The sequence below is a fragment of the Oculina patagonica genome, chromosome 11, assembly GCF_052425735.1.
Source record: "Oculina patagonica isolate OP01 chromosome 11, crgOcupat, whole genome shotgun sequence".
Lineage (NCBI taxonomy): Eukaryota > Metazoa > Cnidaria > Anthozoa > Scleractinia > Oculinidae > Oculina > Oculina patagonica.
Window position 1 is genome coordinate 15,376,255 of NC_135768.1, and position 27,435 is coordinate 15,403,689.

At 38.6% G+C, this 27,435-nt stretch overlaps 2 protein-coding genes across 3 annotated transcripts in view; both read left to right on the top strand.

The window, feature by feature from the left end:
• LOC144630361 (regulator of G-protein signaling 7-like) overlaps positions 1 to 27,435 on the top strand; it is a 74,659-nt gene that overhangs the window by 19,658 nt on the left and 27,566 nt on the right. The window lies entirely within an intron of this gene.
• On the top strand, positions 4,561 to 26,733 carry LOC144630339 (mitogen-activated protein kinase kinase kinase 2-like). 2 transcript variants are annotated; one of them, XM_078488694.1, is made up of 21 exons: positions 4,561 to 4,709; positions 8,870 to 8,973; positions 10,491 to 10,534; positions 10,988 to 11,087; positions 12,035 to 12,259; positions 13,378 to 13,415; positions 14,231 to 14,465; positions 15,724 to 15,762; positions 15,989 to 16,048; positions 16,593 to 16,657; positions 16,787 to 16,860; positions 18,235 to 18,321; positions 18,703 to 18,912; positions 19,658 to 19,719; positions 20,098 to 20,184; positions 21,622 to 21,747; positions 22,454 to 22,583; positions 23,028 to 23,098; positions 23,366 to 23,469; positions 23,973 to 24,137; positions 25,452 to 26,733. In XM_078488694.1, exons 1-21 carry the CDS (start codon positions 4,706 to 4,708, stop codon positions 25,531 to 25,533), a joined length of 2,112 nt encoding a protein of 703 aa, XP_078344820.1. In that variant the 5' UTR covers positions 4,561 to 4,705; the 3' UTR covers positions 25,534 to 26,733. The 2 variants fall into 2 exon arrangements, with proteins under 2 accessions (XP_078344820.1, XP_078344821.1); XM_078488695.1 differs by having other exon boundaries at positions 14,243 to 14,465.

A 27,435-nucleotide genomic window follows, 5' to 3' on the forward strand; every position in this document is an offset into this window, starting at 1 on the left:
TACTCAGTCGAACGTCGATTACCGAGCTCCTGTTTGTTTATATTGCGGACATTTTGTACGGTGCACCGTCCCCCTGATTAGTCCTGCGTGATTTACTTATAAAGAGACGGATTCCGAACAAAATCGAATCGGATTAAGTTCGATTGTGTTCGATTGGTTCGAAAATCGAACTCACAGCAAAATAGATGTTCGATTTTGTTCGATTACCGAACCCAATCGTTCGTGGGTTCAATTGATTTTTGGTTCGATTTTGTTCGATTGGATACGCCAGGCATACTGTACCATTTTTGACAGAAATTGTAACCCTTTCGTATACCTTCCATAGAAAATGGTACCCCGGTTCACATACCTATAGTATAAACATTGTATCCTTTCCTTTACACTTGGAGGACCTTTTTAATATCTAAATGACCGTTTTTCCATACCCTTTTCCTTACTTCAACTCGTGAAAACGCTGATTACTATCCTTTTCAGACGGAGCCTCCCCGGCTAGTCCATTGTAGGGAGTAAGTTCCCCATCCCCCGGAGGGAGGACGGATAAGCCTAAGAACAAGGCGGAAGCCAAAGTACTTGCGGGTCTTTACCGATGGCTGTCGGCTGCTAGTAATTCTTGCAGAGAGGGGTCGTTGCACACTATGCGGAAGTAATTTCTGTTTGTATTTCACGCAATTTATTACATGGACACCAATAGGACAGGGAACAGTTTCCACATTAAATATGGAAGTGCCCGTATTACAGTGGTAGAGTTCATGCGAATTTTGGAATCTTTCAGACCAATTAAGCTGCCTGTAAAAGATGTTTTAGAGGCATCGGTAAGGAGAGGCTCGACTTTATACGTGTTTAAGACGACCCTTTGCTCTCCCAGTCTCGATTTTTCAAAGCAAAAGAAAGCGAGAGGAACAAGTGCTAGCGCGAACCACCCCCTCGCGCCTCCCTTTTAGCGCTGGCGTCCAGTTCTCTCGCGATTCTTTCCGCCAGTTCAACGATAAAAAAAAAAACACGAGAAAATAGAGAGCTGAAAACAGTCCATCATACATGACATGACTACTCTGTCGAAGATAAAAATAATTGAATTCTTTTCCTTTGTATGCAATGAATGTAATTTACCTTACAAAAAATTGTGATGCTCTTTTTAGATACATTGCTGATCGATTACATAGAACAATTTGGGTCAGGGCTCATAAGACTGACCCGAGTCATGATCAACGGAGGATAGGCTCGATTTCCGTCGCTCTCTCGAGTCCGGTCTTTGTTCCTCTCTCCCAAGCTCATTTCCCGACCAGTGGCTGGTAGTAAATAAATTGACGTTATTAATAGTCTTCCGACGAACAAACCTGTGGCCTTCGGATTCCTGATCGAATTGGAATTTAAAAGTGTTGGTTTTTGTGGAGGGAGGAAAACCGAAGAACCCGGAGAAAAACCCTCAGAGCAAAGACGAGAACCAACAACCAACTTAACCCACATACTGGAAGTATGACGCCGGGTCCGGAAATCGAACCCGGGCCACATTGGTGGCCGTGAGGCAAGCGCTCTCGCCACTGTGCCATCCCTGCCCCCCCCCCCCCTCCCCTGAGCCTAGAAGGAGGAAGCTACCCAGTTTTAACAAACCAGAAGAGACAGAAGTCTCGGAGAGACAGAAAACTCGAAACGTCCGAGAAATTTTATATTTCACCGCATTACACTGTAACAATATTTCTGTTTAATTTTTGTCCGATCGAACGATCTCTGTGTTCTGTAGTATTTTGTTTAGGGGGTCCTGAAGGGGGGTACCAAACCCATCCCAGCCCAAATTTTGCCCAATCCCATTTCCCAGCCTATTTTTTGTCTAAATCCCAGTCCTAGCGGTGAAATTCCCACTCGTGAAAATCTTCTCAAGCGCATTATTCAGTGTTGTTTTGATTGTCTTAAATGTAGTCCACTCCCTGAACTTTCCCTGCGGTGCCCTATAAGTTCCCAGGCGCAGGAGGTCAGAAATACTTGCATGCGCATGCCCAGAAATCCGTCGTCCCGCCCTCCCCCTTCGCCCCCTTAGGGGGAAACCAAAACATATCCACAGAACTTGCCCCGAGTTATTTTTTATACCTTTCTTTTTTATGACTTTAGACAAATTCGACAATTCAGATCGCAGATTATTTTCATTTAGCGAGCATTTTACCCTAGAGTGTACATTACATGTAAGAAATGCTACACTTCTCTTCTTTTTATTGTTTTTTTGAGCATACACATACAAGTTATCCTGAACTCTCTCCTCTCGCTCCTGGGTTTAACCCCTTTATAGGGCGCAAAAGGGATAGTGTAGGGACTGACTATCCAAAATCATGTTTTTATTTCTGCAAGTTATTATCACAAATATTTGAGATCATCACTAAAGTTTCATTTTTCACTTTTTGTAGAGAATAATAAATTTTTTAGTAGCTTAACTAAAGCTATCAAGTTTTTATCCCTTACCTACCACTACCCTGACTGACAACAACTTACTACCTTATTACATAACATTTTCGCGACACGTTATTTCGCGATTTTCGCGATTCTAAAAAAATCGCGAAATTAAAGTGACGCGAACATTAAGTGTCGCGAACATAACATGACGCGAAAATTAAGTGACTCACATATCTCAATGGTCAAGAAAGAATAAGTTTAGTACCACTAAAGGAAGGAATTTTCAATGTAGATTGATGTTATCGTCAATTAATTCAAGAACAATAACTCATGCACGTACAAGCATGACCTACTTGTAGACATTGTGAGAACTGCTCAGTTGTTGCTATTGCCAAGATTTAGTCCCGCCCTTGCGTTTTTGTTAATTTTGACGTCATTGTTCCTTTGATGAAGTCGTTTTTTTTTTAATTCCAGAGCAAGTAATATAATATTGCCAAGGAAATGTAAATTGTGTCTTACTCAAAAACGCGAAATTAAAGTGATTCAAAATACATTATTCTCGCAAAATCGCGAAATTAACGTGTCGCGAAATTTTCATGTAATAAGGTATCACTTCTTTTGAATATTCCATTTGTGCCCATGCTCCATAGCTGTTCCGCTGAGTAACTTAATCACTTAAAGGAAATTGAACGACACTTGATGGACACTCGTGCAGTGCAGTGGTTTTGTTTCAGAGTTTTCAGCGTTTTAACTATTCTATGCCGGACTTAAAGAATATTACAGAGCGTAAAATATTATGTTTAGTCATTTACTGACACTCTTCCCATTTCCATTTTTTGTTTCTGAATCCCAATCCCAGTGACCCGAATCCCATTTTCCCAGTGAAACAATAGGCAAATCCCAGTCAAAATGGGCAAATCCCAGTTCCCATTTTACCCCTTCAGGACCCTCTGTTTAAGTTGCTCTCGAGATGGCTGGACTAATTTTGCACCATGACATGAACCTACAGTGATAAATCTAACGATGCACCATGACAAGTGGAGTTGTATTTAAATCAAAATAAAAGAACACGCGTCTAGCCCAAGGGTGGCCAGTGGCCATTACCGTTCTGACCTTCAACTTGAAATTCAGAACGCCAAAGGACGCCCGGTTTTCAGGGCTCGGAGTTCATTCTTCGTTGACACCAAAAGTGATAAAAACGATCAACGAAAAACAAAAAAACTTTAAATCGAAGAAAGGAAAAACAATAAACGAAAAAAAAAAGGAAAAACGAATAACGACAAACAGAAAAAGGAAAGAGGATAAACTAATAATAATATAATATATTGCCAAAAAGAAAAAAAAAACTAAAACAAAAGAGAGCAAAGAAAACGAAGAAGGGAAAACAAAACAGGAATACTATACGTTTATACGACATTTAAAAATGCAAATTGTGCAAAAAGATTGAAATCCGATAAAACCAGGGCCCGAAAAACAGAAAACGTAAATTGCTGTGTTATTCGATTTCAGTTTTGTCATAATTTTTAAAATGGCAAAACTAAATGGCGAAAAGTTCCACGGATGTATACTTGCCAATTTCATACAGATACTTTAGCTAGTTTCTTCGAAAATAAATAAATTATGAGATCGTGTTTTTTTCGGAAGTTAACGACATTACTCGAGAATGTTCCGGAACTTCACGATTATCACGAAGATTACCCGATAGTCGCTGTTAGAAACTACAAGGCGTTCCAACCGTGCGGCATTTCCGCAAGGGAGATCTGGAACGAGAGCTATCCGATTCTTAATCGAGCTCATTTTGTAAAACATTCTGCATTTTCCCACGGATAACTATGGACTCAATCTCCTCTTGTGGCGACAAGAGTTACTTGGAAACAATGGAACTGACTCTTTTTGATGGCAGGACTAGATACACAGTTGTATGACGTTTCGCTACTAAACAAATCTTCGCATGCTATTGAAAACGGCGCGCTTCGAACGTCAGCTTCTTTGCGGGTTTCTACACAAGGCAAGTTCTATAAAATTTCGGTTTGTGTATTTTTTGTTTTGCTATTGTCAACAAGTGATCTTTAAAATGTCCCGCTGAAGACTTCTGCACTGTATCTATTATCTTTGAAAGAATGAGAGAGGGAATATCAATTACAGTGTAGCTAAATTGCGATTTTCCTCACGCACAGGTCAAAACAGTAGCGAGTTTCGCAGACGATTCGACGAAGAGAATCTCAAAATATTCAAGTGATGATGAATCTATGGTGAATTCTGCCGTGTGCAGTAGAGTGTACACACTCTGAAAATTTCCCTGCGAGCGAAGAGAGGAGATTTTGAGATGGGTAAGTTTACTTATTTGCTAGTTTTCTAGCTGATACATGCGCTGTTATGGTTTATTTTTGAGAAGACCGGGAATCCAATTTTCTCGTCGCAAAACGGCGCAGTCAACTTGAATAAATGTATATGTCATTTTAGCTTCGCTCGGAAGTAGACTGATAAGCTTTTGAATGAAAATATATCTGTCTTTGCTTCCTAACAAAGCAGATTGTGGCCATAGCTTTCTGTTTTGATAATATGCGGCGATGAAATGTTCTGCATAGACGTAGTATTTGTGTATGATGTGTGTAAATTTCCGTTTCGGTTTTACGTGTTTTGTGCTCGTCTTGCAAGATGAGACGATACGTTCCACATCACACGTGCGTTCTGGTATTTTCAAGAGCCTTTTCGCCTGCTGATCGTGTGACACTTAGTTATTTCGCAGACTTAGGGTTCCTTATTTATCTCTCTGCTAAACCTCATCACGCTAAGCTCACGGATTTTCGCGAAACGCTGCACTCGCAGATCTTCTCTGATTCATTTCCGACCGACGATTCGATCTTAAAATTTATACGCCAGGGAACTCAAGGAAACCACTTATGGCCAATTTTGTTGATCGTGACTTTAGAAATTTACGTAGATCCGCTAATGCTAAATTGGCCAAAAAACGGTTTCATACAAGTGTACAATACTTTTGTCAGTGTGCAAGCGAACAAGCGCGATGCACCAAATTTGAAATGAATGAACTACCCGGAGTGCAAGTTTGTATATATTAAATAATGGTTCTTCGCTGTTTTCGCAGTCGATTTAACAATAAAGCAAGGATTTTTTTTAAAGTGAAGATGTAGAACTGCCGACTTTCCCCGATAGCTTTTCGGAGATCAATCGTGGAAACCGTTTGCCAGCAGATAGTTTTTTAATATTTTATTTTTGAGGTCACATGTGTACGTGTCGTCGCGTGCGGAACGTTCGATCGAACAAAAAACATTGCCTCTAGAATAATAGTAATATGAGTAAAACGTGAGCTTAAAACTTGAGTGTTCTGTTTTCTAAAATGCACCTAAACCTTTGTGTCAGTTGTTTGTGTAAACTGTGCAAACACGAAATGGGGATAACCACTCACAACATTGATTTGTTCGCTCGATTAAAGAAATTATCATCCGGCGAAAACTTTTGCTTCCATATTAGGCAAAAGTGAGCCTCATAGGTGAAATTATAAATAAAAGTTTTCGTTCGCTCAGAAATTATAATAATATGTCATTACCATTTTTGTGTATTTATGTAGGAGGGAATTGTGCTTGTAAGTGTTTATTCTTTTTAAAAGGATCAACTAACCCACACTAAGCTGTTTTTGAGGAAAAATGTAACTTTTTGCCGACCAACTGTGATAATAGGTCTTTGGCTAAGAATTAAAATGTACTTTCACATAAGCAACAGAATATTGGACGCGATCATCTGCTTTAGTACCTTCTAGAATGAGACGACAGACAGAATGAAATTAGCTTTTTGAATTCATCAGTCTTGCATATCTTGTTTCATTTATTAAACTCTCTTTTTCTTTTCACTATTCCACTAAAAGCTTATCTTACTTCTTAAAATTCATTTTTTGTTATATCTAATACCCGATTCCTAAAGCAGTAGCCTTATCATGAACAGTTTAATTTTATTCAGACAAAGGAATTAAAAATAGCTCATATCATCTGCACAGAGTTGGGTTTATTCGGTGGAATAATTTGTGTGCACAATGGAGTGACTAATTACTTTGTCTTGTCTCTATCTTTTCCGTGTTGAATACACATTACTGCGGATTAAGAATTGGTATAAATTTTCTTGACAATAAATTTAAGTGAACTTAACACTGTGCCACTAAGAAGTCAATATACTAAGAAGGGCAAAATTTAAAACTAAAGTAGCATTTTATATTACATAAGTGTGATATCTAACTGTCTTTCATTATATACATGTTACAACTAAATTTGCTAAAACGCCCTTAATCAATCAATCATAGAAATTGTCAACTACCAAACAATACACGACAATTTACTGGTTTGCAAAAATTTTACCATGAAAATGATAATTATTGTGCGACATTTATTTTGTATCCCATGCAAGATATAGATCACAAAAATGCCATGTGCTTGTATTGGTTTTGAAAGCAGGTACCAAAAGAGCAAGCGTTTTGCTGAGGTCAATTTGCATATTAATTTGCTCTGAGGCTGTCATTAACTACTGAACAGCGTGTGAAAATTCATCTTGCGTAAACAAACGTCTCTTTAAGTCGTGTATCCTTACCCCCTTTGAGAGCTGTCTGAGATTAACCCAAAAACTGTCAAACTGTTGATGTAGCTTTGTACTGAGATCTATGTACATGTGTTGGCAGGAGTGCTTTTTGCTCGATTCATTTTTTTTTTTGTGCAAGGAAACAATCCATACATTTTCCTCCAATAATATATAGATTTAGGCACGCCTAAAAGCGGAGCTCCCCATTTATTTAATTTTCACTGGAGCTTACAATGTTTTCATTCTAGTGAATAAGCGGCCAAAGTACTAATGTTTATGGCGGTTTATAGGTGCAAGACAAATTTAAATAGCTCACGGTTAAACTGAATGTCAGCAGTACAACAAAAATAATAATCTTAAAGCGGGGCAAAATCATTACTCATGGCACGAAAAATTGCTTTAGAGTACAGTAAATTATCTGCTTTCTAGCAATAGAAAATAGTTTCGCAATCCTGTTATAGTTTCGCGGCAGTTTAGTAGACTCCACAATATCTATTACATTGATATAGGATATATTCAACATGTATTACAGAGTCTGTCGGATTAGCTCAATCGGTAAGGTGCCAGTCTGCGGCTCGGGAGGTCGTGAGTTCAAATCTTAGAGGGTCAAGTTTTTTTTTTTTTTTTTTTTCTTCTTCTTCTTCCCCGTAGCAATAAAATAGTTTGTTTATTATATCAACCCGATTTAGCTTTCGAATGCTCCTTCATGTACAATGCTGGCTTTACAGATAGACACGAAAGTCATCGATCGATTATGGCTCTCTGACCACTTTTTTGGCAGTCGATTACTTTCTACACGTAATTTTCAGCCACATTTTGTTTCATTGCTTCTTGTTTTTCTTTTCAAACCTCTTTAAATTTTAAAGGCCGCCTTTATACGTCCGCCTTTATATGGCCTTCTTGCTTCACTCTCAGTCTACCATCAAACTATGGCCGCCATGTTGCGCGACTCCATACGTACGTACGCGCCCGCGAACCATGCCGCTATCCATGTTGACCATGAAAACTCATTTCGATAGTGTTCCTCCTTTCATGGTTATGGTGCTACGCTTAGGAGCTCCGCTATTATTAGCAGTTCTGATAAGATAGTGGTATATCAACTAAGTTAAAGCTCACAACTTGATGATTTTGTTATTCACATCATCCCTCTGCTTGAGAAGATATTGGTATGGTAAGAAGAAATAAGATCAAAGCTGTGCTTTTAGAATAATTGCAGGGTGCCCAAAGGCTGTTGTGTTGGAAATCTTGGGTGCCCAGCTCTTAAAAACTTTCACGATAGCAAAGTTATACAAGTCGCCCAAAGTAGGTCTCCTGTGGCACCTGGGCTCTGCTAGAGCACAGCTCTGTAGATGTTAATTATTTAAGGGAATTTTAAAAAAAACTATTCGCAGATGATTTTAGGATTGCTATTCCAGGACATCTTGAGCAGGAAAGATTTTGCAAACAAAGGAAGGAACTTGAGCAAAGCTAAAAAAATTGAGTCAGGTTACACAAAAGAAAAAGAAGGAATTCCAATAATTATTTGTCTTAATGAGTCCTTTAAATAGGATTCTTCACAATAATTTCAACCTTTTCTATGTTAGTGTCAACTGGTGTAACTTATTTAAAGCAGGTTGAGAAACATGTTATGGTAACTCTTTAATCTTTCCCTTTTCTCCCAGGATTTTTCCCTTCTGGTCCCCCCTCCACTAGTATCCTAACACCTACCTTTAGCAAAGAAATTTCCAGCAGTTTCAAATCTTAGCCACGTCCCTGGGCATGCTAAATGGATCTAGATAATGATTTGTGAGATGGTTTTTAAGTAATGAATTATGAAGACAACCCTCCCACACCAAAAGAGCATCTGCAATGATCCTTCATGTATTAAATTATATATTAAATTTATTAATAATTATTGTTCCTGTAGATGAAGATGTGGAGAGTGGATATCTTAGTCCAGGAAGTGATTCCTCCAGATCTCAGACACAAAAAGGGCAGAATACAAACAACTTTGTGATGACAGAGCGTAAGGTAAGCATGTTTGTCAACATAGAAATTCTCCTTTAGGCTAGTTTTCACTAGTAACAGGGTCAGAGCCAGAATTGGAGTCATAATCAGAAGTGCGGAGCGTTACCCTTTAGTGAAAATCAAATGGACAGAGTCGCAAGCAGAATTTCTGATTCCAGTTATGGCTCCTTCGCTTATGATCTAGTGAAAACAAGATTGTTGGAGTCGCAAGCAGAAAGAAAGTACTCTGAGGGCCTGGAACTAGCGGTGTGATTGTTTTTTCTTTCAGCTTCTGCTTGTGACTCTGGCGATCTAGTTTTAACTGTTAAATTTTGGAGAAAATGGAAACATTTTGATTCCTCTGACCCCGATCCTGCCGAGCTTATGACTCTGCTTACGACCCCGATTTGTGATTTTTACTAGGTCGTAAGTGTGTTCTTACAACTTTAGTTACGAAGTTACGATTGCAACATGACTACGTCACTAGTGAAAACCAGCCAGTGCTAGTTGGGAGAATTTGTTTAGTACATGTACAATAGAAATTGTTGATCACTTCCTTAATTAATTTGAATAACCAGTATGTGGTAAATGTATTGATTTTCTCAGGAGAAATTTGATTTTGATCAAGGTCCAGTTAAATAAAGTCAAAGACATTATGAACTGTACTTTAGCCATATACTGTGTAGCTCCTGAAATAAATGATTAAAAATATTGAATATAGATCAAAGTTCAACAATAGTCCATTTAAAAACCAAGCAGATTATTTTCACTTGGTACAATAACACATTCAATTATTGAAAAATAAAACTCTTGCCTAAATATTTTTTTAGTAACTAATGCCAAATTTAACACTGTTTGGATAAAAAGCATCTAACAGCAGGCTTTTATGATCTGTCTGCCTAATCCATGAAAAGGTACTTTCAGTTGCTACTCTTTCTCTATTTTTATCATCATTCAAGGTTAGAAACTTGATTTTTACGGCACCCACCATCTAAGGAAGTGGCTTTTAGAATTGCACTTTGAGTAATCTATAGTTTATATTCACCCAGTTGAAATGTCGACTTGCTTGGGCAAGTGAGTGAGTGAGTGCTAATTTTCATCCCTGTTTATTGTTAAATCTCACTCAATTAATCACTAAAAGGATTCATTATAGTCTGAATAGATACAGTTGTCAATAGTTTTCAGTTAGGGAAGATTTTTCATTTGAACGTGCAATTACCCTTGCCCATTTGTGACTTTATCCTACAAAACACTGTAAGTTGCAACTGATTTGGCTTTGGGGAACATGAATTAAGATCATTGCTCAATGTATACCAGTAAGTGGTTGAGCCCTTTGTTTTGTAGAGTTGTTTGTCTTTTTACTTGCCCTGTGGACTCTTTGAAGTGCAGTTTACATGTAACTACAAAGGTAAACAGTGGTAGGACATATTTAAATTCCTGAGGTGATCAATGTTTTAGATACCAGAGATACGTCTGCATAATGGTATTGATATGAATGTAGTCTGTTAATAAAATGTTTTTTTTTTTTTACTTTTTTGCAGTCAAATACAGTACGCATCAAGTTTGAATTTAAAGGAGAGAAAAGGTAAGGATTAAATCACAACACTGAAGATTTTTGTGTTACCTGAGTGAGTTATTTACAATTTTTGAAACAACTTAGAGCACTGCAGGCTACATACCTCGTTAAGGACTGCAAATAACAGTCGGTCATCGGACATTGGCCAACCAAAATTTGCTCATGTCCGACAAAGTGTGGTTGGACATGATGTCCAGACAATTTTTTGATCGTAAATCATTTTACAGCAACAATAAATAAAATTTAACCTTTTGTTTTTGGTGATGTCCGACCACAATATCATTTTGTTAAATTTCTGACCAAGATGGTGTCTAAGTAGGACATATATCCTTTCAAGTGAAAAAATTATTTGCAGCCCTGTTGTTTGTGATAATATTGTGGATCTAGCCAGGTACTGCGTATACGTCCGAGTGGCCTCAAACAAACTCAGTTCTAAAGTTATTTCTACTTTTATTTCCTTAGAATCATCCCGATCTCCAGACCTGTCATTTTGTCAGAGCTGCTTGTGAAGGTTAAGACGGCATATGGACAGGAGCTGTCTATGAACTATGTCAGCAATGAGGTACATTTCAGTGACAAGACATACGAGTTGTCTTGGGATCAACCGTTTCAACTGCAACTGGTTTTACAATGTAGTTGATTTGGTTAATTTTGATAAAAAGATTAGTGGATGTTTATCAACTCTTTCAAGCAAAATTGGTTGGAAAAGTGTTCTGTTGGTAGGAGTCCTGCACCAGAAACTACAACAAAACCAACTAAAAAGTTTTTATTCAATTGATAAGAGGAAAATACCCAATCAACCCATGCCAACCTACTTATAGTCAGTGGTTTCAGATGCCAATATAGCATGGCCAAATATTTTTGTGTGCACATCACAAAATTAATTTCACACATAACTGGGGAGCAGGGATGGCGCATTGGTGAGAGCGCTCTGGACTCCGAGGGCCACAGGTTTGTTAGTCGCACATCTATTAAGTGCTACCCTCTAAAATAAAATAAAAAATAAAGGCAATTTATATTGTTCTAAACTATTCACAACCAGTGCTTAGAATTTGTGTAGATGGGTTCTATTCACTCAGCTAGAAGGCTACCATATTGCTGAGATTTGAGCAATTTCTTGTTGTTGCAATTAGCAATAAATGTTGTAAAACAAAAGATCCAGAAGTTCCTAATGCCATAAACACACTGGCGCACTGTATAAAAAAACTGAAAAAATGCCGTGGATTGTATTCCAAGCATGTTGAAAAATATCTGTCTTATCCACTGAGAGAAAAGTACAGTCAACTCTCTCTTAACAGACACCTCTATAAGACAGACACCTGGTGTTGGTCCCGTCCCTGCCGTTTTTCAGTCATTTTATTATAACTAAACTCCCTATAAGACAGACACCTCTCTAAGACGGACAGTTGGAGCCGGTCCCGAAGGTGTCCGTTTTAGAGAGAGTTGACTGTACCACTATCACATTGACGATTGATTACTAATTCACCTTCTATTTTTTTTTCTTTTTAGATTGCGAATGCAATTCCTCTTTTGACACAGTCAGATCTTGACAAAGCCATAGAGATCTTGGATAGAAGCCAGCACTTAACCAGTTTAAGAATCCTCTTGTCGCTGCCTAATGGCGTCACTGACAACACCAATCAACCCAAAACAGGAGCAGCGAACTCTGTGATGATGCCTCCAAGTAACCCAAAGGTTGGATCGCTCTTTGGAAATGGCAGCAAGCGATTTTATGTAAGTGGAATCTCACTGTCAGGGAGGTCTCGTAGCTAGTGGTTAGAGCGCTGGACTAGAAGTCTGGGTGTCGTTGGTTCGTATCCCATTAGCCATGTTCGAAACGAGCAGGGGCCTGGGTACGAATATTTAATATTGATTGAATTGAAAAATGAACCCTGTCATCTGAAAGAGCATCCAAAAATTAGTTTATTTACAAAATATGATTGTAATTGGTTTAAACGCAAAGGCATGGTACTCTTTTAAAAATCGTTAAAATAAGAGAGCTTAGTATGGATTGGAGGGACAGCTGTCCATCCAATCCATACTAAGATTTTTAAAACAATACCATGCCTTTGCGTTTAAACCAATTACAATCATATTTTGTAAATAAACTAATTTTTGGATGCCCTTTCAGATGACAGGGTTCATTTTTCAATTCAATCGATATTAAATATTCGTACCCAGTCCCCTGCTCGTTTCGAACATGGCTAATTCTGACCACTTGCTGGTGTTGTTCTTGGTAGTCCCAAGTTCAATTCCTTGGCTATGTTTACAAGTAAATTGCCAGTCAGTTGGCCTCCTGCCAGTTGGGATTTTTTATTAAAATATTTGTTTCATTGTTTGTCACATTGGCCCTGTAAAGCTTCACTCGGGCTGGTCAATAAAATATTAATATTGATTGTACTGTAGTACCAATAGTTAATTTTTGTTCCAGAAATATCTATACCTCCCATGAACCCCTCCCATCTGTTCCCAAACTTTAGTTCAACTTTATACTAACCTTAAAAAAAAATTCGCTTTTGAGGGCCCCACTCCGTTAGATTTTTAACCTTCCATCAGGTTGGTGTGGATATTTTCTGGAACTGCACAATCACATTTCAGCTGGGTCGATAGGGAGAAGTAGGGGAGTGTGCTTGCGACAATGGCATATTCATTTGATGCCTTGTTGTCAAGGAGAAAGGCATTGCAATTTGCTTCTCTTTCAATTTGTGTTTTATGAAGGCAGTCCATTGACATAAAACAAGTACAATGCCCAAATCCTCCCCCCCCCCAGCCACCAATTACAAACACCATGTTACATGCAACTTCTTTCAAATGTAATTTAAATAATACATTCACTGTTTTTGAACCCCCAGAAAAGAGGAAAGCCAACAAGATATGGACTGGGAATCAGGTAACATTACAGTCATTTATTGCATTTGACAACACAAACTAAACAGAGAGGTGTATTTTTTTACAGACTGTAACTTTCAATAGTGCTTCTCAAATGCATTAACAAGTTAAAACAAAGGAAATCAGAACCGTGAATGATGGTGGTTTGCATACCTTTGTGATCTTAAAGGGACATGGTCAGCGTTCTTACCGCGCTGACCTGGACACTAGTTTTCACGTTTTGAAAAAAGTCCACAGTGGACTTTTTTCAAAACGAACCTTTAGAAATCTGCTTCAATCTTCTCAGTGTTTCACTAAATGGGAAAATTTAGAAAAAAACACTGAGAAGATTGAAGCAGATTTCTGAAGGTTTTCTACGCGTATTTTTGATTTCGGGTTAAGGTGGAATTTTTCAAAATGTGAAAACTAGTGTCCAGGTCAGCACGGTCTGAACGCTGACCATGTCCCTTTAATTAGCATAGAGTTTTAGGGTTTTATTTGTCCATTTTATCCTCAGTTTTAGTTTCAATAGAGAATATATATCAAACTCTCGAGAGAGTGTTCAATCACATTTTCAAACACCTCAAATTTCATCAAAAATACTCCGCTGCTTGTTGTATTTTCAACTCTCTTCTCAGTGTTTGGAAATGTAATGTAACACTCTCTGTCATGTTTGATATATATTATGTCTACTTTGAAGTTCAATACCTTCATTCAATCATACATTTATGTATATAATATGTCACAAACTGACTCAGAATGGGAGATCTTACTAGAGGGACAAGACAGCACCCCTTGAATTTATTACTTAAAGTTCCTGATTAATAAGAAATTAAGGCATCTTTCCAGGTCACAGTCAACCCCTGATGAGATTGCGTATATGGCTGTGGATCCACCAAACACACCCAGCCTATCAAGATATAACTACATACAGTACATGTCGTCAAGCAGTATCAATACCACAGGACGGAATTCTCCACCCCCAGGATTTCATCATGAACAGTTCTCAATGAATGCTTTCGCAGGATTCCACCATGATGAGTTCCCCGTGCAGCCTTTCCACATGGTCAGGGTAAGGTCTTATTTGAGGGTGATCAAGAAAGAATTTCTCCCTACAATTGCAATGCTTTGATAAGCAGACAGGTGACGAGAAAACGGAAAATCATCAATGTGGGGATATTGTCTTGATGTACAGGTGCCATCCAATTCTCAGTGTCATAAACAATATAAGAATGTATGGTATGTGATCAGGATGTAATTTCTCATTACAATATCACTGAGAAGTCAAACATGCAGGTGATGAGAATAGCAATGCTGATTGCAAAATGCAGATTGTGTTAATATATTCTCCTTTCAAGCACTTTAAGGAATTTAGATAGAGCAGCAGCGCTCGAAATTAGCGGTTGTCCCGTCGTCTGAGACGACTAAAAGTGCGTTCGGGCAACCAGTTTTTTTAGAAAATTATAGGCCTGGTTGCCCGAGAAAAAACCGCCGGACAACCAGAGAACTTACACGACTGTGATCACCCAACAGAATAAACGAAAGAAGTTATAAATTAAAAACACGAAAATAGCTTTAAATAGCTCTCTTCTAATCGATGGAATCCACCACAATTCTTAGAAAAAGGAAATCGAAGGTTGTCGAGTTCAATAAGCCAGCAGGATAAGCTTGCCGAGTTGTTTTCAGACACGTACAGACTTCGTCGAAATATTTTGGTGCACGTGTGTTGAAAGTGTCTAATTAATTACGCATGCAGTTTTGCATGACTTCAAAATTCACAATGTCTTGGTGCTTTTGAATGCATTTCTTGCCTTCATCTTGAATGAAATTCAATTCTGAGCAGAGTTTTATTCAAGTTTCTTTCATATTTCAATCCTAAGTTCGGAATTTTTGGCTTTTTTAAGCGAACAGATTTGACACCCACATGTAATCTGAGACGCGTCTTGTCTGGGAATAAATTTATATTTAGCTGTTTTGAGTTTAGTGTGTTTTTGCAGGTGTAAGGTTTTAAAAAATTACTACACCGCTTCTGAAAGTATAAATTAAAGTAAGTGAAAGTGTTGCGTAGTTTGTTAAGATGAGCTGTTTTTCACCGCTATGAATGTAAAATAAATGTTATCGTCTCACAGCCTGAGAACAAAAATTTTAACTAAAAAACATATAACACTTAATACGGACAACCAAGTTCTCAGCAGGGCAACCAAACTCAGGGGTTAGGTTGTCCGGCTTTTGCCATAGAACAACCTGGATTTTTTTCTAATTTCGAGCACTGGAGCAGTTGGGAGAATTTGTGTCAATGGTGAAAATAAAGTTTTGATCCTCCTTTACAGGGTGAGGGAGAATTTATCCCAGAAAGCCAAGATCACGTGGTATGTACAATATTTGTAAATTACAGACGACCTTTCTTGTCTATATTTCCTTACTAAACAGTTTTTGTCAACTTGTTTGCCTGAGAAGAAAAACATCTCTTCAGTTGCTTAATAATTGTTCCCCACTAAAGAGATTTCTTTGATTTCTTCTAGCTATTTGCTGCCATGATCTTTCTTGGCTTTCTCAGTCACATTGTTATAAAGTTTGTTTGAATTGAATCTACAGGTGGTTCCCAGGTTACAAAGACGAATCAATATGTGGTATGACCCTCTGTCACACAGTCAGGTAATGCATTACCACTGTGCTGTAGTGTACATGAACCCTGTCATTTGTCATACAATGGCAAATGTTCAGCAATTTTGTCATTCAACCAACAGTGTATTACATAGTCTGTTTTTTTTTTTTATGTTAGAGGTTTATGAGTGCTAGCATTTACCCCTATTTTCCACAGTATGTACTTGTACATGTAGCCTTGGCAGTTTTTTTTTTAGGGGAGGGAGTGTGGGACTGTCATCTACTGGTTAACATCTTACTCATCTTGGAGTCGTCGTTGACTGAAGTGTATTATGATTGGTAGAAAGTGTTGAGTGGAAGTCTTGGTTGAAGAAAGACTGCCATCTTCTTTTAATATCATGTAACAATAGGCCATTTCCGCTATATTAAAATTCTAACTTGGCTCCGAGGCTTGGGGGAATAAAACAAAAGATGTCACATCGAGGTTGATTGATGAATAAATCACTTCTTTTGTTTCATTCCCCCAAGCCTCGGAGCCAAGTTAGAATCTTAATATATTGGAAATGGCCTATCATCTTGTGTTTCATCTTTTCAGGTAAGAGTTGTCTCCAGCCCAAGCTCTGAGGGCTCTTGGAGAGGGTCATCTTTCTCTGTGGACAGGTATGTGTTTATCATTTCCTCGGCAACATGTTATTTTTTAAGGACTTTTTTAAAAAATCTAAATCCCACATAAATACATTTGGAATTAAGGCCATCTAAAATATTAATGCTATTTGCTGTTCCTTTCAGTGGTGGAGAGATGCAGTCAACAAGATCTGCATCAAACAGCTCACTGGTAGTTGCTAGTGGAATGTTTTCATCAGGTCAGTGATTTTCAGCAGGAATACTTGTAGGACCTGTAGCCAATCTAGCATTGCAGGCATGCAATTCGTTTAGAAGACTATGAAACTGTAGCCCTTTGCACACATTGCAGACCTATCATACTAGTATTATAGGCAGGCATTGTGTGCAGAGAGCTTTGTTGCTGTAACCCTTTGCACACAGTGCAAGCCTATCAGACTAGCATTATATCATGCAATGTGTGCAGAGAGATATAAGCTGTAGCTCTTTGCACCCATTTCAGACCTATCATACTAACATTACTAGTAAAACGTGACTCGCAGGGCCTCGCGAAGCTCTGGGTTGGGGGGGGGGGGTGTTATAAATAAGGAGTAGATTATTTGAAGTTGAACATTAATTGAATTGTAACGGGCATGGCCGCGACACCCTCATTCCCAGGGTCTACTCCGCTTTGAAGATGGCGGCTCTTTCTGGTTCGTAAAGAGGTATAAAGCGTTGGGAAGCGCAGGCTATTTTAAAAATCATCGACAAATTATTGGATAGTCGCATTTTGGACATTCATTTGAGGGAATTAAAAAAAAAGAAGAAGAACGAACGGCAGGAGGATTTGAACCCTCCGCCCGCGCGCCCCTGATGGCGATGAAAGGGTTTATAGCCTGAATAAGCTAAGCGTTGAGGGAGTATTATGTGGAAATCAGTGTTATTTTAATCCGAAAAGAAAAACGATAAAAATGAAAGGCTCAGGATTCGAACCCACAAAAAAAAAGTGATAATAAAAAAAAAAAAAAAAAAAAAACCCTAGCCGGATTCGAACCCCCGCCCTCAGTCCCGAAGATCTGATTTCAAGTTCGACGCCTCACACCATGCCATTAGGCCACCAACGCGCGGCCGTGTGACGTCATTTCCGCCACACACCAAGCTCACAAATATATATATATATATATGAACGTAAACTCCACACGAGATTTGATCCCGCCTGAGCCCTTTGAGGGACAAAATTATACACCCCACTACACTCGGCCTTCGGCCTCGCTTCGCGAGGAATAAGCATGCAATGTGGTACATAGCTGTAGCCCTTTGCACATATTGCAGGCCTATCGTTCTAGTATTATGGGCATGCAACCTTTAGAGAGGAGGCTGCCTAGTATTACAGGCATGCAATGTGTGCAGAGTACCATGTAACTGTAGTCCTTTGCACATGTCAATACTTAGGCAACAATTCTGTACATATTCAAGATAGCATAAATTTAGACCTCTACTCCTAGTTTTCCTGTTTTCACTAAACCACTTGGAAGAACATTTTGGTCACTTGGGTTCACTCAGTCAAAAAAACTGAAAATATGAACGTTAATCTTAAAGTTGACAATGTTTTTTGTTGTTGTTATTTTCCTCCACAGAAGAGGATTTATTGGATTCAAAAGCTCACACATATCCCAGAAGAAGAAGTCACACGATAGGAAGTTCAAATGTTGACTACAATGAAGGTATTAAAACTTTGGTTGTATACAGTCAAGAAATGAATGCCATTCACAAACCCATCTTTTGCCCATTGACAAAGCCAAGGTAGCGGCTGGTTTTGAACAAAGCGTCTTAGTTTGAGTCTGACTCTTTTACCATTAGGTAAGACAGCCCTTGTTTCTCACAGTGCCTTACGTCTAGTTTGGTATGTAAGTAGTAGTAGTGACTTATGACTCATGATTACTAACTTTCTTGCAGCATAAGCAGCTATAAACCATTTAAGATGACCACTTCACTGTTGAAATAACTTCTCCGTGATCTGAAATCTGAAAGATTTCTGAAAGAATAATCTGTGAACAATTTCTGAAATCTGAAAGATTAAACAGAGCCTGCAATTTTTTTTTCAGGAAATCAAATGTACAATGGTACTCAAAACTCTCGCAAACCTATTCCGCTATCCATGAGAATAGACCAGCAAATCAGTCCCGCTAGCAGCAGTAGCAGCAGTAGCGGCTTGCTGGCGGATATTGACATGGGGACGAGAAGACCTAGACGAGAGTCTGAACTCGAGGTTGCTGTTCAGAAGCTTAAAGACATGTCAACAACAGGAACCAAAGGTGACGTTTAATATAAAATATTATTAATTTCTTAACCCATTGACACCTGTACCAGCGTAACCCGCAATGATGAGCATTGACTTTTGTTTTACTTTGACGTCATCACCTTTGACCCAAAGATCTTTCTAATGATGCCTAGATCGCAGTGATTGCGTTAACGTAGCCTGAAATATGTACGAATTAAAAAAAAACTCAAAGAAAAATTTACCCCCAACCACCTCTTGCTGCTCCACAGTAAAATTTCGTGCAAGGATGATGCTTTCTCCAAAATTTTTAAACTGAAAGCAAGCGCACTAGAAGGCCAACAAGTGCAGCAAAAAGATAAGAAAAGGAGAAAAAGGAAAAGCAGGGAAAAAAATGAAAGAACAAAAAGCCTAAAGTGGTAGAGCACTTTCTGACCCAAACTTTGTCTTTTGCACATGCCCGAGCAAATAATTAATATGTCATAAAATGTGATGCTATTGAAAAGAAAGGTGCGCCTTCATGTTGCAAGTGGTGTTTTGCGCACAATGGAGCATATTTAGCTCAAAAGTGTGATTTTTTTAAAAAAATCTCCAGGAGTCAATGGGTTAATGTAATTTACAAATCTTTGCTCTGATTTGCAGTATATGAACCTAGAGTAGTGAGGTTTATAGAGATTAGTTCTTACTCAGGCAGGAAATTAGTGTTTTATGAAATTACCTTGGGGAGAATAGAGTTGGTCATCTCTTAGTCTGAACTTTAGCCTATCATTTTCTTTACACAGTGCTTGAGGTCCCCAGAAACTGGACAAAAGGGAAACTCCTGGGAGCAGGAGCGTTTGGTCAGGTAATGTATCATTTGCTATTAAATAACAATAATATTATTGCTTAAGTTTTCAAATTATTTTGTTGCTGCAACACCTGCTGTGACACTGCAGCTAAGCCATATACATGATCACTACTCTTCACTTGACTCTAAAGTGCTTCGCTTAGGGGTGCCAGTCACCAACAACAGTCCTTTTCAGGTTTAATTTTGAGCTTCTTGAAATCATACGTAAAATCTACAATAATGATATTTAAAACATTTTATAGTAGAGTTGTTGGGTTGTCGTTTTTTTTTTTGTTTTTCTTTGAGGAGGGAACGTTATCACTAAGCTATACTTTGATAGTGATATAGAAAATACCATAGTTACATTTTGCTTGCCTACTGTTTCATGCATGTTAGGTATACATGTGTCATGATCACAACACAGGAAGTGAGTTAGCTGTCAAACAAGTTGAAGTTGGGCTTCTAAACTCAGCAACGCAAAAGGTTTGTGATGAACATTGAATTTCTCTTTACTATCGACAGGTGATAAGAATGTTCAAAATGGTCAACTTGAAGATGTGTCGAACTAGATAAATATGTAGAACATAAATATGTAGAACATAAATATGTAGAACATAAAGACCCTTACACAATTACACTGGCTGCCTGTTAGCGAACGCATTTCGTTTAAGATCTTGTTGTTTACCTATAAAGCTATGAATGGCTATGCTCCGTCATACATTGTAGATCTTCTTGACCAATACGTGCCATCACGTTGTCTACGCTCGGCCTCGCAAAATTTGCTTAAATTTCCAAGATCGGCCACCTCTACATACGGAGATCGGGCCTTTTCCATTGCTGCGCCGAGACTTTGGAACACACTACCAACAACAGTAAAGAATGCCCCTTCAGTCTCCACTTTTAAAACACTTTTAAAGACATATTTATTTAGGTGATATATTTTTAACAAGTTCGCCATGTTTTTATTTCATTTTTATTCTTATTTTTTATCAATTGTAATTAAATTAGGTTATCCTTAGCGTATTTTTATCTGATTTAATTTACGGTTTTTATATTTTTACTTTTAAATTTAAATGTAACGCACTGAGACGTATTAATGCTCTAAGACTTTTTTTTTTTTTTTTATTATTATTATTATTATTATTATTATTATTATTATTATTATTATTATTATTATTATTATTATTATTATTATTATTATTATTATTATTATTATTATTATTACACAGACATCCATCAGCCAAAGCCTTGATCGGATTCTGGTATAGGCCAAAGTCAAGGATCGTATGCCAGTATGACGAATTCCCAATGCTTTTCGGTTTCAAACCCACACAGACCATACACAAGTCCTCAGCATAACCTACATAAAATGCACCGCCAGAAGTATGAGTACCTCCAGTTTTAAAGAAGAGCAAAGATGGCCAATCTCAAATCGCAAGCAAATCTTCTTACATACGATCAGCAATTCGATTGGTTCTTGATAGAAGCCCTAATATGATTTGGTGTGACAGTCATACATCGCTACCTGACTCACTGACTTGATACAAAGTCCTAAGAGCAATTTTTTGGGGAAAAAAATGACTGTCTTAAAGTGCATACATAATTTAAAGTGAGCTAAAATTCTTTCCACGAACCTTGACGGAACGTAAATGTAAAAAATCATTTAGGTTTGCACACTTACGTAGAAGTAAACAAATCCTCGCTCTTACCTTTTGTCATCCCGAGATGAAAACGTTGACAATATTGAGATTTGTAAATTTGGCAAAACTTCAGCGTCAGCACAGGTTGCCAAAACGTCAGTCACCAATAAGACTTCAAGACTACCTTCACCTCAACGATCACACTAGATGAACTAATATTGCGCCGTTTGTAGCAGTAAACTCTGCATTAACTTTGTGCCAATTTTGTTTTGTTTTGTAGGAAGTAAAAGCCCTTGAAGCGGAGATAGATCTTCTAAAGAATCTTAGACATGAGAGAATAGTACTTTACTATGGAACACAACAGACTGATCTTTATGTCTATATATTTATGGAATTCATGCCTGGGGTAAGATTTCTTTGAAAGTTAAATACTACTTATTAACCGAGAGTGAGGTCATTACAGGGGAATCTCAGACCGAGGCCTTCAATACATTAATACATCAAGGCCGAGGTCTGAGATTGCCCTGTAATGACCGAACGGAGAGGTTAATAAGTTATTTATTATATGGCCTTTTAGCGCTATTCTAAAAATATCTAAAAAAAACACCGAGGTGAAACTCGCCCTCGCTCTCTGTGGCTCTCTTCGTCGCTAATACTAAAGAAGTATCGGTATGCTAATATTTTTCTTTCAGTTATTGAAAAGATAGTTACATTTTGTCGGTATTTATTGTCGTTTTGGCAATTGCGCTAGTAGCTTTTACTCACAACTCAAAAAACCGTCGAGCCGAGAAAATTTTTCATAATGCCCGGTCATTACAAGAAAATAATGCCCGCTCAGCAGCCAATCAGAGCGCGCGTACTATTGTAGCCATATAATAAACATAGTTAAAACCCTTAAAAGGTCTGTTTGGCCCAAGAACGACATTGATAGTGTTTTAGGAGGACTTAGTTGAGACTTACATGTTCAATGCTCCCCAACAACCACCCCCACCTCCTTGCGAGACATCTCAATTTCCATAGTTATGACGTAGTTGGTAATCATAACCCCATATTTTACTCTTATTGACCTCTTTGCTATGAACTAAGTCGTGTTTGTATGATTCGGTCCACAGGCATCAGTTCACGATCATATCAAACAACATGGACCTCTCAATGAGAGTTTAACAAGAAAATATACAAGACAAATTCTGGAAGGAGTGTCCTTCTTACACGCAGCGCTCATAGTTCACAGAGATATCAAAGGTAAACTATCTACAGATAAACGGCATTGGTGATTTGTTTTCAGCCCAATATTATCCAGTTCCCCCTTAATGGAGCAAGAAGTGGCCAACCATCACGCCATCAACCCCTCCCTTGTCTAAGGAAGAAAGTTCCATACGTTCTTTGCCTCCCCCCCCCCCCCCCCTCCCCTAGGAAAATCTGAACGGTACTAGATGTATATGTTGTGGTTTTTTTTTTCAGTTTTTTGTTTTTCTTATGTCATTTAAAAAGGAAATAAAATCAAACTGGTTGAAAAATAAACCAAGGAAAAATAAAACCAGAACTATACAAACTGATGGTTTTCTGTAATTATAGTGATAAATGCGCTTTGGTTATCTCAGTTCTACATGAGTGTTATAGCACCAAGTTATAGCTGTTTACAAGGTTATTCCCTAACTGACTGTTTCACGCGTATTTCGTTTCAAGGTGCAAACATTCTTAGAGATCTTCGTGGAAATGTAAAACTGGCAGACTTTGGAGCCTCAAAAAGATTACAGGTAACTACAGACAACTCTGAAAATAGTTTTAATTTCTTGGGTATTTTAAAAAAAAATTAAGTGAAACCATTCAAATGAAAGCTACTGAACAATACTCTCATGTGGTACTCTACTGTTTATTATGCGGTACAAGGTTTGGTTCTTAGTTTTAAGCGTTGGATAAAACCTCAGTGTTTGACCATTCAAATGAAAGTTATTGAGGAGTTCTTTCACGTTGTACTCTTATATTTTCTGTCCTTACATCGTTCATTTCGTTTTTATTTGTAGACAATTCGTAGTAAAACAGGTTTCCGATCTGTTCATGGTACTCCATATTGGATGGCTCCAGAAGTGATAAACGGAGAAGGTTATGGCCGAAAGGCTGATATCTGGTGAGTACTCGCCGTAAAGATTTGTGATGAGTTACGGTTTTCCCTTGTCTGTGTTGTGGGAAATTTGATTAGGAAAGGTAGGGGAAAACAGGACCTTATCACTGAAAAGTTTTGATGTGCATTCTTTATTATCTCCAGGGTAGACGAGTAAAATCTGAGGAAGGGATTTAAGCGATCTTCACTTGAAACACATAGTCGAAAGTAATTCATATTTACTTTGGTTTTGTATTTATTACTACGCTAAGTGATTGATTAAATAAAACCCACGCCATTTTCTCAACCAGTAAGAAGTAAAACCAAAACCAATCGTGACCAATCGCTCACACACGTTTTCCCGCGCTTCAGCGCCAGCTTCGCCTGGTGACTTCGAGTTTTGATTGGTTCACTGGATTGCCTGTGTCCTTTGAAATTGTTCAGAGTAATTTTTTTTTGGCTTTGGTTTTACGAAGCTCTACGTTCTAAAGAGAACTTTGTTGCTGAAGTTTTTTGTTCGTCTTTTGTAGGAGTCTTGGCTGTACCGTAGTAGAGATGCTGACTACCAAACCTCCATGGTCAGAGTTCGAGCCTATGGCAGCTTTGTTTAAGATCGCGACACAACCCACGGAGCCTTCATTACCGCACGACTTAACAGAGGACGCTATAGAGTTCATTCAATCAACCCTTACAAAGTGAGTAAGATAGGTTGGTGGGAATAGGTTGTGAAAAAAATTTGGGGGTGATGGTAAGGATAGTTAGTTGGTTATTTTTTTTGGGGGGGGGGAGGGGGGCGCTTTTCGAACGGGAACTTTTTCAAAGAAAATTCGGTCTACAAGAATTGCTTGAGCCCACGGTTTTCGCAAAGTGTGTTGCTAAGCAACGTAACGTATCCCAATGACGTCATGATGGCGTGAAATCTTTGAAAGTGCTCCCGCTAGTTCCGACCGGGGAAACGAATCGAGAACCTACGACACATTCAAGTGAAAAACACGCCCATTTTTCACGCACATTGTTTTAAGCAAACCTCGTATCGTCACGGAATGAAACAAACGAACTGGAGCTGTTTCTTGTGGTCTAAAGAAAGGTAGCGTTAGTATTAGTGGCAGGGAGTGGAAGAAGTAGAAAGAGTAGCGGAGAAAGTAGTAACAAGCAATAACAGTGGAATACGGGGGTAGCAATAGTGGAATAGGCAGTGGCAGTAATGGCAGTGGTGGCTAGCAGCAGCTAGAAAATAGCAGATACAGTAGAAGTCTTGGAAGTAGTAAGTCGTGTGGAAACAGCAGAAGGAGTGGAACACAGAGGAAGTAACAGTAGAGGCTGTAGAGGCAGTAAAAGCAGTGGCCCGACATAGCGATATGCCAAGGGAGCGGTAAATTATATCGTATCGAGGATCGATCATGAAAGAATGGAACGAAATCGAAGGGCACAAACGGAAAGGACACAGTATTGATTCGAAGTGGTGAACAGAAACCATGAGATGAATAAATTAGTGTGATGTGATGTGACTGAATGTATGGGGAGAACGCTGGCAATGAATGGGAAATGTTATACGAAGATGTTAGATCCGGGTTGTTTACATTACTGTAATGCAGGGACTAGAATATCATCGTTATATCGGGATATCGTTATATCGAGGATCGTTTTTTCAAGCGGTTCCACTGTAATAGCAATGGTCGGAGGCAGACGGATAAGGTAGCAGTCAGTGGTAGTGGTGGGTGCTGTAGGCAGTGACAGTGGCAGCAGCAACAGTAAGGGAAGGCAGAGGTGGTAGTAGCCTACGCAGACACTGTAAAGGCAGTTGCAGAAGCAAGGAGAAGTAGTAGTGGCAGTGGTAGTAAAAACTGAAAGCAGTAGCTCAAGCGGAAACAGTGCTGGTAGTGACAGTATTCAGAGGAAGCTGTAGTTGTATGGAGTAGTAGTGGCAGCGGTAATTGTAGTTGCACAAGATTTTACAGACTAAGTTTTGGCTGCAATGGTTGAGTTGAGTTGTTTTGCTGCTTTCATAGGGACTCTAGGAAACGACCGTCGGCAGAAGAGCTGCTCAGCTTCAACTTTGTTGTAAACTCAGCCGTGACAACGTGCCTATGACGAACAGCAAAGGACGTGTTTTGACGGGTAATGTTTCTATGTGGGCATCAAGTTGAATGCGAGGAAAAGATGGTCAACCTCATCGCATCGTTGCAATCAATCTCCTTCGACGAGTATCAAAGGCAAATCGAATGGACAACCCAGATTTGAGAAAAGCTTTAACGCATTTTCAAGGAAACAAGTTGGTCCGGAGCAAAGATGCAGCAATTTCCAACCGCAATTATTAAAGACAATTGATTAGCGAAATGTACCAAAGATCAAGAAGCTCGCCTGAAGAATAAGGAAGTCTTGTGAAAAAATAGGCGATATAGGCAAGGTAACTTATATTTCGCATGAAAATGAACTGACGTTAATATTTTTGGAGGGCGGACTCTCTGATGGATAATTAATTAATCAGTTAATTAAATGACATCATGTTGTAATAATTTTTACAGATCATGAATATTTTAGCGGGGAGTTTGCCAAACGTTAAAATGCGATGGATAAATGACTCCCGCAAAGTATAGATTTGAATTAACATTGCGCCTAGGTGGCGCAAAAGACGAAATTTTACATTCTAAATTCGTGTGGTTCTATACCCCATACGACAAATGAAATAGGCCACCCAGAAGCGATGAGAAGAGATTTAGAAATTATTGTACTTGTAATGTTTATAAGAATCCTTTACTTTAGTCGTTGATAGTTTTCCAAGTCCAGCCCGACGTTTACCGAAAATGTGCCGAAAAGAAGCTAGCGTAATCGCGGAATGTTCGTTTTGAGCGTCGGAGGTTCTAGTCAGTTTATAGAGTTTTTCAAAAGTTATCCTTCACGCAAAGGTCTTTTGTTCGAAATTGTGTATCCGGATTAGTTCGGTTTTTTGAATGACTGTCGCTATTGCGTTTATTTTGCGTTTTGCTTCATTGGTTTATGAAACGCGTGAAACGTGCTGCAACCAATGAGAACGAAGTATCTTCTCAGCCAATCAGGTACCAAGCCAAAACAAATCGAGATTTGGCTCAGTATGCGACAATTCTCGCGCTTTTCAGCCCTTTGCGCCAGTTACATGTTTTCCCGCGCTTGGATCAGTTACATGTTTTCCCACGTTCACCGGTTACATGTTTTCCCGCGCTTGACACTGGTTACATGTTTTCCCGCGCTTGACATCGGTTACATCTTTTGGCTTCGAGTGCTGATTGGCTGTTTGCAGTTTTTGCAGCCGATGTAGTTACTTTGGTTCAGGTTTTATGACGTCATAGAAAACAAGGGGTAAACGCACTTTTTGGTGCAGGGTTTGTGCAGAATCAGAAATCACTGACTAGTTTTAAGACAACAATATTCGTCAGCAAGTTTCTAGTGAAATCTGCGTCAGGCTGAGCCAGAATCGCGGCTCAGGTCCGTGTGCGTATCGGACGTCGGCGATTTTTGTCTTTTTGTTGCCCTCCAAAATAAGGCTGGTACAGAATCTGAAGTCTTGACTAGTTTTAGTTTTCCCGACTTTGAAAAATGAAATAAATATGAACGTGCACGAATCATGCTGGCCGGTACACCTTTTTCGCATTGCTGCATGTCTGCTGGTTTGAACAGACATTTGCGATTCCGAGGGCTTATAAATATGCAAAACGGAATGACTTCAGTTATTGCAAAAATCAAAATGGAGAACATTTTTTTTTATTTTGAAAAAAAAAATTCTTGAAAAAGCATGTAAATGAAGCGTACAAATTGAGTTTTTATGAAATGTAAATAGTCGAGCTTGTCAGCGAAGCGTTTCGTTGTTTGAATATTTTCTTTTTTACGTGCGATTTTATACTATAGCTCGCTTCGGTGAGTCACATGCAATTAAAAATGTATAAAATTGTATAATACGGATGTAGAAAGAGTTTAGGGTGTAGATAGGGTACATTGTAAAAATAAATAAATAAATTT

What these genes read in the sequence shown, in the direction of transcription:
- LOC144630339 (XM_078488694.1), top strand. An exon ending in TAGTGGAATGTTTTCATCAG is followed by an intron (nt 16,861 to 18,234) that starts GTCAGTGATTTT and finishes TTTCCTCCACAG; the next exon opens with AAGAGGATTTATTGGATTCA. An exon ending in GTCAACAACAGGAACCAAAG is followed by an intron (nt 18,913 to 19,657) that starts GTGACGTTTAAT and finishes TTCTTTACACAG; the next exon opens with TGCTTGAGGTCCCCAGAAAC.